This window comes from Aquarana catesbeiana, linkage group LG03 (genome assembly GCF_042186555.1).
Source record: "Aquarana catesbeiana isolate 2022-GZ linkage group LG03, ASM4218655v1, whole genome shotgun sequence".
NCBI classification, from domain to species: Eukaryota; Metazoa; Chordata; class Amphibia; order Anura; family Ranidae; genus Aquarana; species Aquarana catesbeiana.
In genome coordinates, this window is record NC_133326.1 from 700,229,347 (window position 1) to 700,241,766 (window position 12,420).

The 12,420-nt window shown below is 43.6% G+C and overlaps 1 protein-coding gene across 1 annotated transcript; it reads right to left on the reverse strand.

Moving 5' to 3' along the window:
* Positions 1-3,864: 3,864 nt before the first annotated feature.
* Positions 3,865-4,794, reverse strand: LOC141134334 (olfactory receptor 8D1-like). The gene has a single exon (XM_073623907.1). It carries the CDS (start codon positions 4,792-4,794, stop codon positions 3,865-3,867), a length of 930 nt encoding a protein of 309 aa, XP_073480008.1.
* Positions 4,795-12,420: the final 7,626 nt, after the last annotated feature.

Here is a 12,420-nt window from a genome sequence, read left to right on the forward strand (position 1 = left end):
TTCTGACTTTTTTCTTCCTCACTTGTCTGTCCATATTTTTCTCCAGTAGACTCACTAGATTTTCTAAGGTCAATTGCTTCTGCTTTTTAACATAGTTGCTAACAATTGCCTCACTAGTATCAGACTTCTCAAAAAAGGTTCTGTAAGTTACCTTTCTTAGAAAAGATTTAGGTCCTTAAAGACCTCAAATTCAGTCATTGCACTTGTGGGAGAAAAAGACAGTCCCTTTTTGAAAAGGCTAATATGCCTCTCTTGTAGGTCAAAGTTTGAGAGGTTGATCACCTTTAGGTCACTTTTCCTTACTTCTCTCCTATGACTAAAGTCTATCATTATTTCCTCCTGTTTCTGGTTGATCTTTTTGTTCTCCCTTTTTGTGTGTTTTTCCTTCTCCTTGTTCTTTTCCTACCTGGTCTACTTGGGTGGGGGTCTTCTTTTTCATAGTGCAGTCCTTGGCACTGGCCCCCCATTTCTCAAAAAAATGACTATTTTAAAGGGTGTGGCTTCCTCACTCCCAGAGGAAGAGGTCTTGTCCCTAGCTAGGGTAAAGTGTCTCCGACAGGATCTTCTCTTTCCTCTGTTTACATTTATATCAAAAAGTGTGCCCTGACTCCAATCCTCTAGCTCCCTCCTGAATTCGATCTGTTTTATGGCCCTTTTTTTTTAGTTTTACCCACTTCTTTCCTTAGAAATTCATTTAGTCTATTGAATTCTGGTTCATCTTTGAAGGGGTCAAGTTGGCTTACACTTTCCTCAGTCAATTTGTTGATTTCTCCTAATTGTACTTTCTCCTCCTCAATAATTAGTTGCATGACCTCAGTTTCTCTCCTGAGACATGCCGCCTTCCATTTTTCTGGGAACCTATCTGTATGCAAATGCTCAGATGGGACAACCTAAGACCTCTTTGTATCATCTGATGTTCAATGTAATGTTAACATTCAGATATCTGATAGTGAGTTTTTTTATGGTTTTTACATCTTTTTCTCTAATATTGTCCACTATCTCACTTAAAGGTTGTCTATTTTCACTTGAAAAGGCCATTTTAATTTCAGCTTCAATCTCCTCCCCAAGTTTAAATGCCATGATATATAGTCGCCAGTCTGTAACCACAAACACAATAAAAACAAAAAATGAGAGGTGGAGGTTTCGTTATACTGTCCACAGTTGTCTACTCCCAGCAAATAAAGGGTCAAAAAACCCAACAATAGAAACAAAAATATAGAGGTGTGGTGGTGCCACTAAAATCAAATGGCACCTGGAGAGGGAGGACAAATTGAGCATCCATTATTGCACTATTGTAAGGTGTGGGTCAGCATACCCAGACCAAGCACAACAAAAAAGTAGGGGGGAAGAGCCCCAAAATAAAATAGGTATAAAGCGACCCCAAATTGTATGTCAAAGTGAAAAAACGATGACCCTGTTTATAGTGTACCTTGGTCTAACACTGACCTTGTACTTCTTCTTTTTCCCTTTTTTCCCCTTTTTTCCTTTTTCCTTGTCCTTCCACAATATGTTTGAAGAAGTTTAAATCCTCTCCCTTCCTCTTCCCCTTCCCCTTCCCAGTCCTTCTTCCCCATTTTCTTTTCCTTCCTTTTCCCTTTCCTCTCTTCTCTCTCCTGTTTTTTCTTTTCCTCATTTTGCTTTCCTTCCCTTTTTTCGGTCTTTCTCTTTTTTTTTTCTTTCCCTAATAAAATAGGAAACCAGTAGGAGTATGTATAATTACATACATACATTTTTGAGGGATTTGATTGCAGAGAATACAGTCGCCAGCCTTTATTTTTGTTAATTTTAATAGTTAATGTGTTCCCTTGTGTTCCCCCCCTACAGGTTCTGACGAAGCCCACCACAATTAGGAGCGTGTGAAATGCGTTAACCATGGGGTCCACCACATGAGTTACCCAAGTCACCTTAAAGATACACAGTGAGGTTCAATAAATGCCGATTCTGTCGCGTGTGTATGACAGCTGAACATCAACTGTGTATGTGTGAACCACTGAGTCAGAGTAGAGGTGGATGAAACAAGTGTTAGCAGCAGCGTGTCTCGGAGAGCGGAGGACTAGCGTCTCTCCTCACATCGCTTTGAAGCATGAGCCACTGGAATGGATTAGACTCAATGGATGCTCTAACCAAGCTAACTGAGTCTCCAATTGTATTCATACCTTGCACTCCAATCACTTCTCAAGTCAATATCTATATTAAAATACTAGTTCCACTATAGTGCACCTTGATGGATGAGTCGGTACGGTTTAATCAGCTGAGGAACTAGATGAACTTTTTTATGTAGCACAGCACCCTACATAATTTACCTGTTCATCTGCATCACCCTGACCCTGTGAATACTCCAACCCACCTGGCACTCTGGGATCAGACATCTTTTTGCAGGCACCTTTAAATGACACTCAACACAGGTCAAATATATACAGTATCTCACAAAAGTGAATACGCCCCTCACATTTTTTGTAAATATTTTATTATATCTTTTCATCTGACAACGCTGAAGAAAATACTCTTTGCTACAATGTAAAGTAGTGAGTGTACAGCTTGTATAACAGTGTAACTCAACACACAGCCATTAATGTCTAAACCGCTGGCAACAAAAGTGAGCCTCCGGCTCTAATCACGTGCTTAAAAAAAAAAGACCCCATTGAAATCCATGCACCCTGCATTACGGGCCACCACTGTCTTACACTGTAATGTTCCTGCATTTATATAGCTACACTAGTAGGGGCAATTTGATGGAGGCTAATCAACATACTATTAGGAATTTGGGATGTAACCCATAAAAGCACATAGAACATAAAACCAACATACAGATAATATCCCTGGTGGAAACTGCACCCATAAACAAGGAATTGCACCCATAAACAAGCCACTACACTGTAAGTTGTGTTATTCCCAGGGTTCTTTTTTAAAACTTTGACTTTCTTGAAGACAAAGGCTAGCCATGTATGGAAAGATGTCTTCATAAGAATGATGGCAGGATAGACCTCTGTCCCTCTTGACTGGCGACTTCCTCCCTCTTAAGGAGAAGAAGTCGGGATTGGGCCTGCCACACATTTGCAGATCCCCAGCTTGGCAAAACGAGCATATAATATTGGTTATATTGGGTGGTGGTGCATGGCCGTTCTTAGTTGGTGGAGCGACGATGTCATCGTATGACGAAACGCGCGTCGGAAGGAGCTGACGTGCTGACGTCTCGCGTGTGCTGTTCGAGGGACGGGTGTTTGCACGAGCCGGCCAGCTTACTTGCTTTTATTTACTCCAATTTTGTAAGTGACTTTCTTATTACTTAATAAAACCATGCTTATCAGTATTACGCTATGGTGCCCCTCTTCTATTTTGGGATACATCTGAACAACACCATCATCTGCCTATACTTATGATCTGGGATTGACGAGTTTGGCAGTCCCTGTTCTGTGTGCTGACCATCTTGAGGGTTCTTCCTGGTATCCATTCGCTTGGCCCTTCAGTGGATAAAGGCCCTGGCCAGGTATAGGTCGCAAGCTTGTACGGCTTGCCGTCTGGTAAGCGAGCATTTTGTGTGTTCAGCACTGGTGTTGTGGAGGATGAAATCAACCATTGAATCACACTCACAGTCCGGTTAAATTATTTGAGTACTGTGTATTCATGAAGATGGACTTTTAATTAATTACTAATCACTCTTCCACTTATTGCACATTGTTTAAGTATATTGATTTGTACTGTATAATCCTAGTAGGTTCAGTGCTGCTATTTTTTGGTTTATATAATAAACTGGCCACATCCTTTCTTAAACATTATATTGTCTTTTCGAATAAGGTTTTGGGATTTGGTTGGATTTGTCCACCTTAAGAGACTCTAAAAACTTACAACCACAAACTCTCTATATCAGTGATGTATGTGAAGTGCTTTCTTGATAACCCTTTTCACCTCTTGGTTTCTCATGCTATATATAAGAGGGTTCAGCATTGGTATCATGACTGTGTAAAACACAGAAGCCAACTTGTCTTGAATCTGAAGGGCACTGTTAGGAGGATGTAGGTAAATGAAAAAAACAGCTCCGTAGAAAATAGAGACGCACATGAGATGTGAGGAACAAGTACCAAATGCCTTCTGTCTCCCCTTGCTGGATTTAATCTGTAGAATGGAAGAAACTATAAAAGTGTATGACACCAAGATAGGCATCAATGAGCCTACACCACAAACAACTACAAAGAAGAACGTTATTGAATTACACCACAGAGTGCTGGAGCAGGCCAGGTGAAGCAGCGGTGGTACGTCACAGTAAAAATGGTCTATGAGGTTTGGGCCACAGAACTCAAGACTGAACACACAGCTGGTTTGTACTACGGATTGCAAGAAACCAATAGAAAAACTAAGGAAAACGAGACTCCAGCACTTTTTGTTGGTCATAACTGAGACATAAAGCAGAGGGCAGCAGATAGCAACATATCGGTCATAGGCCATGCACGAAAGTAAAAGTGCTTCCGTGACAACCAGAACATCAAAGCAAAAGAACTGGACCGCACAGCCATGAAAGGATATTAACTTTATCTTGGACATAAGGTCAGCCAACATTTTAGGAGCTATAACTGAGGAGTAGAAAAGGTCCACCAAAGAGAGATAACTAAGGAAATAGTACATTGGAGTGTGGAGGTTGGAGGCTTTAAGGACTATGAACATCATGCCAAAGTTAAACACCACGCAAACAAGGTAAACATTCAAGAAAAAAGTAAAGAGAAATGGGGCAAGCTGTTCATTATGTGTTAGTCCAGAGAACACAAACATGATCACTTTTGTTTTGTTTAGGTGGCTCATTGGGTCCTCCTGTCCTTCTTTTTACACAAAGGTTATCTAATGTGGTTAGCTAAGGTGACAAATGTTGGTGTTTCCAGATGCAAAGGATTCAAGGAATAGTTTATTAACACGCAAAACTTTCCTTTATGGATAGGACCAACTAGTATCTATCCATCCATTGGCACCAAATGCAGAGCCAGTCTGTAACAAAGTGAACAGGTCCCATGTAGAGAATAGTTTGGATAGGTTAACGCTGGTTGTAGATGCATGGACCACTGGAATGTAACACAATCTTTTACCAAACATGGATGGTGGATAGATGGTGAAGTCTTTTGCTTTTCTCTACAGGAAGGAAAATATTGGTTACTGTTTACAAAGGTTTTCCAGAATGTTGGTAACATTATTCATACAGAATCATTCACTTCTAATGACTGGAAAAGCTATATATACCACGTTTTGTATGATCCCACAGTCACAAGCAATCATCACTCTTATTTTATAAGCCTCTGTAGGTCCAATCTAGGTTTCACTTAGCGTCATATCCAATAATAAATGTCAGGCTGAAAAAAAATCTCAACCATTACGTATTGGGTTTTGGCAGATCTTAGCAGCTACTTCCATATCTAAACCCTTGTTTTGCTATGAAATTAGGTCATGTCACCCATGTGGGAAGATCATTCGGAAACAGATACAGATGAGAGAATGTAGGAGAGCAGAACATATCTAGAGTTACAAATTCTGGTTCGATTTTTTAAACAACTTTTTCTAATTTTGAACGATTTGATTTATTTTATGTTTTTTTTAGATTATAGGTAAGGCTTTTTTATTATTAGGGTTTATAGCAGGCCTTTGTCTGTTGAATCAGACTTTACACTTGACTATATCCTGTGGAAGGGGTCACACTTTTGGGGAGCTGACTTTTAATTCTAATGCCCCGTACACACGATCGTAAATGCCGCCAGCAAAACTTCGATGAGAGCTTTTGGTCGGAAATTGCGACCGTGTGTATGGTCCATCGGACTTTTGCTGGTGGAATTCCCGCCAGCAAAAGACTGAGAGCAGGTTCTCTATTTTTCGGTCGGAAAAAGTTCCTATCCGAAAATGCGTTCGTCTGTATGCAATTCCGACGCGCAAAAAAACACTCATGCTCGAAAACAACTCGACGCATGCTCGGAAGCAGTGAACTTAATTTTCTCGGCTCGTCGTAGTGTTGTACGTCATTGCGTTCTTGAAGGTCGAAAGTTCAGAGAACTTTTGTGTGACCATGTGTATGCAAGCCAAGCTTGAGAGGAATTCCGTCGGAAAAACCTTAAAAGATTTTTCCGACGGAAATTCCGCTCGTGTGTACGGGGCATTAGTTCATCCAACAGTGATATTTCCATGTTTGATAGATGCTAGGGAGTTAAATCATCTGACAGCTTCTTATGTACAGTATCTCAGGGACTCTGTTGGTGAGATCTTCGTGCTGAGTTCCTTGGTCTGCACACGTTCTGCTCCAATTAAGATGGGTTCCTTCATTACCTGTTGGATTTTTTTTTTTTTTTCAATTCTCTTTATTACAAATTTTGTACAAATTAATCCACATAATTTAACATTTTTTGTCCTTATACAATTCTTCATATATTTTCATTTGCATTTACATTCTTTCCTATCAATCACTCCATTCTCTCTCCTCCACTCTCTCCGTGGTCACTCTATACTTCATTTTCAGGTATTCCTACATCCAATGTAAAACATGATCTATTCCACTTTGCCCATATATTCTCAAATCAGACAGAGAGGGCTTCTATTGGAGAGTCTGTTAGAAAGAGCTCCCAGACAGTACAGGAGATGGTCAGAGACTGCAGACATACTACAAGAGATAGTCAGAGACTGCAGACATACTACAGGAGATGGTCAGAGACTGCAGACATACTATAGGAGATGGTCAGAGACTGCAGACATACTATAGGAGATGGTCAGAGACTGCAGACATAGTACAGGAGATGATCAGAGACTGCAAACATAGTACAGGAGATGGTCAGAGACTGCAGACATAGTACAGGAGATGGTCAGAGACTGCAGACATAATACAGGAGAGGGTTAGAGACTGCAGACATAATACAGGAGATGGTCAGAGACTGCAGACATAGTACAGGAGAGGGTTAGAGACTGCAGACATGGCACAGGAGATGATCAGAGACTGCAGACATAGTACAGGAGAGGGTTAGAGACTGCAGACATGGCACAGGAGATGATCAGAGACTGCAGACATAGTACAGGAGAGGGTTAGAGACTGCAGACATGGTACAGGAGATGATCAGAGACTGCAGACATAGTACAGGAGAGGACATAGTATAGGAGATGGTCAGAGACTGCAGTTCCTAAGGATGGCAGTAGATAATGGCCTACCAGCCGTATCACCAGACCCGGCAATAAAGCAACATCAGTTCCTCTGATCAGGAGTCAGCTCACTCTGGGTTGCCCGTGGCGACTCTGCTGGGTAGTGATCAGATCTGTATTCTGGCAATGACTCCATTCCTTTCTTCACCAGGGATGGCGCCAGGCTGTGAGACTTTCCCTCTGGGGGCGCAGGGCAGCGGGGTTCTCTCTCTGATGGCATCCCCTCAGCACTGTCCTCTCCCTGGAGTCCTGGGTAAACTTCCCCGAAAGCTTTCCTAGGCTCCTGGAGCTCTCTCTCTCTCTCCCCCCTCTCTTATTCAGCTGAGCATACTGTGTGGGTTACAGTTTCCGGGCCACAATGGGGCCGCCAGTCCTCAGGACTACATGTCCCACAATCCTCTTCTCTGCTCCCTTTTTATTGTATTTCTTCCCTGGCCAATATGAAGCAGGGAGAAGAAACATAGCGGGCAGCTGACCTGGCAAGCGCCGCTCACTAGTACAGCAGTGCGAGGAGGAGAGGGAGGGGGGGTCTAAGAGCCCGCGGCTGCTCTATCTCCACTCAGACACGGGCGCTCTGATCTCTGGCTGCTTCGCTCTCCTCCTCTGACAGGTAGAGGGGAGGGGTGGGCATTAAACGCAGAGAACCCTCTTCCCATTGATAACAGGGACGGCAGTGGCACAGTCTCTCCTCCCCTGATCCGCTCCTGCATACCTCCTAACTTTTAAAGTTGAGAATGAAGGACATTCTGCGGAGAGAGTTACCTGCGGCACTCACAGCTTTATATCAAAGTCCCCATCAGAGTCCCTCCTTACATCAGAGTTTCCATCAGAGTCCCCCCAAAGCAGGTTTCCCCTATCAGAGCCCCCCACAGCAGGTGTCGCCCATCAGAGCCCCCCCACAGCAGGTGTTCCCCACAGCAGCTGTCCTCCATCAGAGCTCTCCCACAGCAGCTGTCCCCCAGCAGAGCCCCCCCCCACAGCAGGTGTTCCCCACAGCAGCTGTCCCCCATCAGAGCCCTCCCACAGCAGCTGTCCCCATCAGAGCCCTCCCACAGCAGCTGTCCCCATCAGAGCCCCCCACAGCAGGTGTCCCCCATCAGAGCCCCCCCACAGCAGCTGTCCCCCATCAGAGTCCCCCCACAGCAGCTGTCCCCCATCAGAGTCCCCTCACAGCAGCTGTCCCCCATCAGAGCCCCCCACAGCAGCTGTCCCCCATCAGAGCCCCCCACAGCAGCTGTCCCCCATCAGAGTCCCCCCACAGCAGCTGTCCCCCCATCAGAGTCCCCTCACAGCAGCTGTCCCCCATCAGAGTCCCCTCACAGCAGCTGTCCCCCATCAGAGTCCCCTCACAGCAGCTGTCCCCCATCAGAGTCCCCCCACAGCAGCTGTCCCCCATCAGAGTCCCCCCACAGCAGCTGTCCCCCATCAGAGTCTCCTCACAGCAGCTGTCCCCCATCAGAGTCCCCTCACAGCAGCTGTCCCCCATCAGAGCCCCCCCACAGCAGCTGTCCCCCATCAGAGCCCCCCCACAGCAGCTGTCCCCCGGCCCCATCAGAGCCCCCCACAGCAGGTGCCCCTATAGATCTGTACCTGTCCAATAGATGATCCATCATCCCTGTAGCTCAGGCGCGCTGGGAGCAGATGCACGTTGCAGGGGGCGGGGCATACGTGGCATCTTTGGTTACTAGGAGGGCAGCACTCGGAGAGCATTTCTGGCCATGCACTGGATGATTGGCAGCAGCTCCAGCCAACCCAGAAGCCGCTCATCACACCGCCTATGGGAAAAGTACACACGCAGAGGGGGCGGGGCAGACATGAGACTGCTCTGCCTCCACGTGCACCAGAACAGAAAGATTAGTGGAGTCTAGTACCGGAACGTGTTCCGGTACTAGGCTCCGCTGCAGTACCCAGGCAGCACGGATTGCGGGGACAGCGGGAGCGGTATGCGCTCTTCTCAGTTGCTGGCGGAGAGAGCAAGCAGGATGGGGAACCGCAGCACCCGCTACATGCGCTCCACCTCTGGACACAGACGAGGGGGAGGGAGGGGAGCACTCTGGAGCTTCGGCGCCCCCACCTCTGCGGAGCACCCCGCGCACCCGCCTAGGATCGGCCCTGTCTGTAACACTTGTCTGAGCTGAAGGTATCTAAAAAACTGTTTAAAATGGAAGCAATTGAGAGTGATCGGATCTGCAAATTTGAAAAACTTCGATTACTTTGGGTTAAACATTGTTTAGCTGCAGATTTTGATGACACTTTACTATTGAAATGGTAATAATACTTCATTTACCCTTTCATCACCCTTCATTCAGTTGAAGCCGCACTATCTCTATCAAATTTACCCTTTACTCCCGCTGTATTTTTTCCTGTTCTTTACTTCTTCTATCCTCTTACTCCTTTTTCATGACCCTTTACCATTTATGAGTTCTTATGTGGTACTTACAGTACAAGGTTGTTCTCCAGACGCATTGAAATGTACTTTTGCTTTACTGATTTATTAATCACCTTGTTTTTAAACTAGACCGACCATCAACAATCTACCTTTCTCTTTCTTTTCAATTTTATGAAAATTTTTGACATTTGAATTTGACGGTCTATTTGATGTTTATATAGTGCCATATTAGACATGTGCATTGCCGAAAAATTTGTTAGTTTTCATTTCATGAGTTTTTTTTAGTTTTTTGGGTCATTCATTATGATCGCAATTCGTAAATTCGGAAACTTGTAAATTCATAAATTAGAACATTCGTAAATTCGTAAATTTGAAAATCCGTAAATTCGCAAATTCAAAAATTCGTAAATTAGAAAATCCAAAAATAAGAAAAAAAATCCGAAAATTCAAAAGAACAAAAATTCTAATTAATAGCTAACTAAATAACTAATAATAACTAACTATTAAATTATAGGTATTGGAATTTCCTTTCAAATTCGGCTGTTAGTAAATGTAACGAATACGAATATCTGAAGTTACGAATTATCCGCAATAATGAATGCCGCTTTTAAACAAAATGGAATGGAACTAATTAATAATAAATAATATTAGTGAAAAGTTTTTATTATTATTTATTATTATTAATTTGTTACGTTCCATTCGTTTAGATACGGCATTCTTTATTTCTGATAATTCGTAACTTCGGATATATTTGTATTCCTTATGTTCACTAACAGCCAAATACCAGTGTTGGTATCATTGGGAGGAATAGTGTCCCATTACTGGTATCATTTGTAGGAATAGTGCCCCATTACTGGTATCATTTGTAGGAATAGTGCCCCATTACTGGTATCATTTGTAGGAATAGTGCCCCAGCATCTGTATCAGTGGGAGGAATAGTGCCCCAGCGTTGGTGTAGTAGGAGGAATAGTGCCCCATCATTAGTGTGAGTGGGAGAAATAGTGCCCCAGAATTGGTGTGAGTGGGAGGAATAGTGCCCCAGAATTGGTGTGAGTGGGGGGAATAGTGCCCCAGAATTGGTGTGAGTGGGGGGAATAGTGCCCCAGAATTGGTGTGAGTGGGGGGAATAGTGCCCCAGAATTGGTGTGAGTGGGGGGAATAGTGCCCCAGAATTGGTGTGAGTGGGGGGAATAGTGCCCCAGAATTGGTGTGAGTGGGGGGAATAGTGCCCCAGAATTGGTGTGAGTGGGGGGAATAGTGCCCCAGCATTGGTATCAGTGGGAGAAATAGTGCCCCAGTGTTGGTGTCAGTGGGAGGAATAGTACCCCATCATTGGTCTCAGTGGGAGGAATAGTGCCCCAGTGTTGGTGTCAGTGGGAGGAATAGTACCCCATCATTGGTATCAGTGGGAGGAATAGTGCCTCATCATTGGTGTGAGTAGGGGGAATAGTGTCTTGTATCAGTGAGAGAAATAGTGCCCCAGCGGACAGATAAAGGCAAGCAAAGGGCCGCATCCGGCCCCTGGGATACAGTTCCCCTCCTTTATAGTAACTCTTTTTCTTCTTCTTTATCTCTTTCATTGCAGGTAAATAATGGATTCCAAGCAGAAGCAACGTGCCGTCATTGAGTTCTTGATGAAGGAGGGGTGCAGTCTGTCCACTGAAGACACCCACAGGAGGCTACAGAATGTTTACAGAGGTGACACCCCCCGACAAACAGCACCCCCTCAATGACGACATTCCACTTCAAATCTATTATTTACCCGCAGTGAAAAAAAAAAAGAGTTTATAGAGGAAAAGTTACATTATAAATATGTGAAATGTAAATGACCTAGGCGAGGTATAAAATTCTGTAGCCTTCTCTGGATGTCAGAAAGCCTGCTCCCCTCCTTCATCAATAACTCAGTGACAACATATTGCTTCTGCTGGGAATCCATTATTTACTTGCAATGAAAAAGAAGAAGAATTACTACAGAAGAAGACTTATGCCCCGTACACACGGTCGGATTTTCCGATGGAAAATGTGTGATAGGACCTTGTTGTCGGAAATTCCGACCGTGTGTAGGCTCCATCACACATTTTCCATCGGATTTTCCGACACACAAAGTTTGAGAGCGGGCTATAAAATTTTCCGACAACAAAATCCGTTGTCGGAAATTCCGATCGTGTGTACACAAATCCGACGCACAAAGTGCCACGCATGCTCAGAATAAATAAAGAGATGAAAGATATTGGCCACTGCCCCGTTTATAGTCCCGACGTACGTGTTTTACGTCACCGCGTTCAGAACGATCGGATTTTCCGACAACTTTGTGTGACCGTGTGTATGCAAGACAAGTTTGAGCCAACATCCGTCGGAAAAAATCCATGGATTTTGTTGTCGGAATGTCCGATCAATGTCCGACCGTGTGTACGGGGCATTACTCTTCCAAAGTGAAATGTAAATGACCTACGTAAGTTAATAAAAAAACGGTATGCCCACTTTTGTGTTGCTTTCGGTAGAGCCCTCGTATAAATATATACACCCTCAATAGTAAAAAAAAAATAAACACGCACGCTGGGAAGTTCAAATGATACCATTCACCAGTCAATTCCTGTTAAAATTGAATGCGTTTTCAAAGTTTTTTTGGATTTTCTGGCTATTAAGTCAGCCAATAAATATTATCACTGCAATTCTAAATCTTTTGCTTCCATTGATAGCCAACACGGTACAATAAAAAAAAAAATAACAATAAAAAAAAACACAGAGACTTTTTATAGTAAAGAATAAAATACAAAAAGTGAACATCTCTATCTTAGAAGTAGTGCATTGACTTTTGTTTTAATGAAATGTTTTGTAAAAATGTTCCAAGGATATGATGATTCTGTACCTTATTT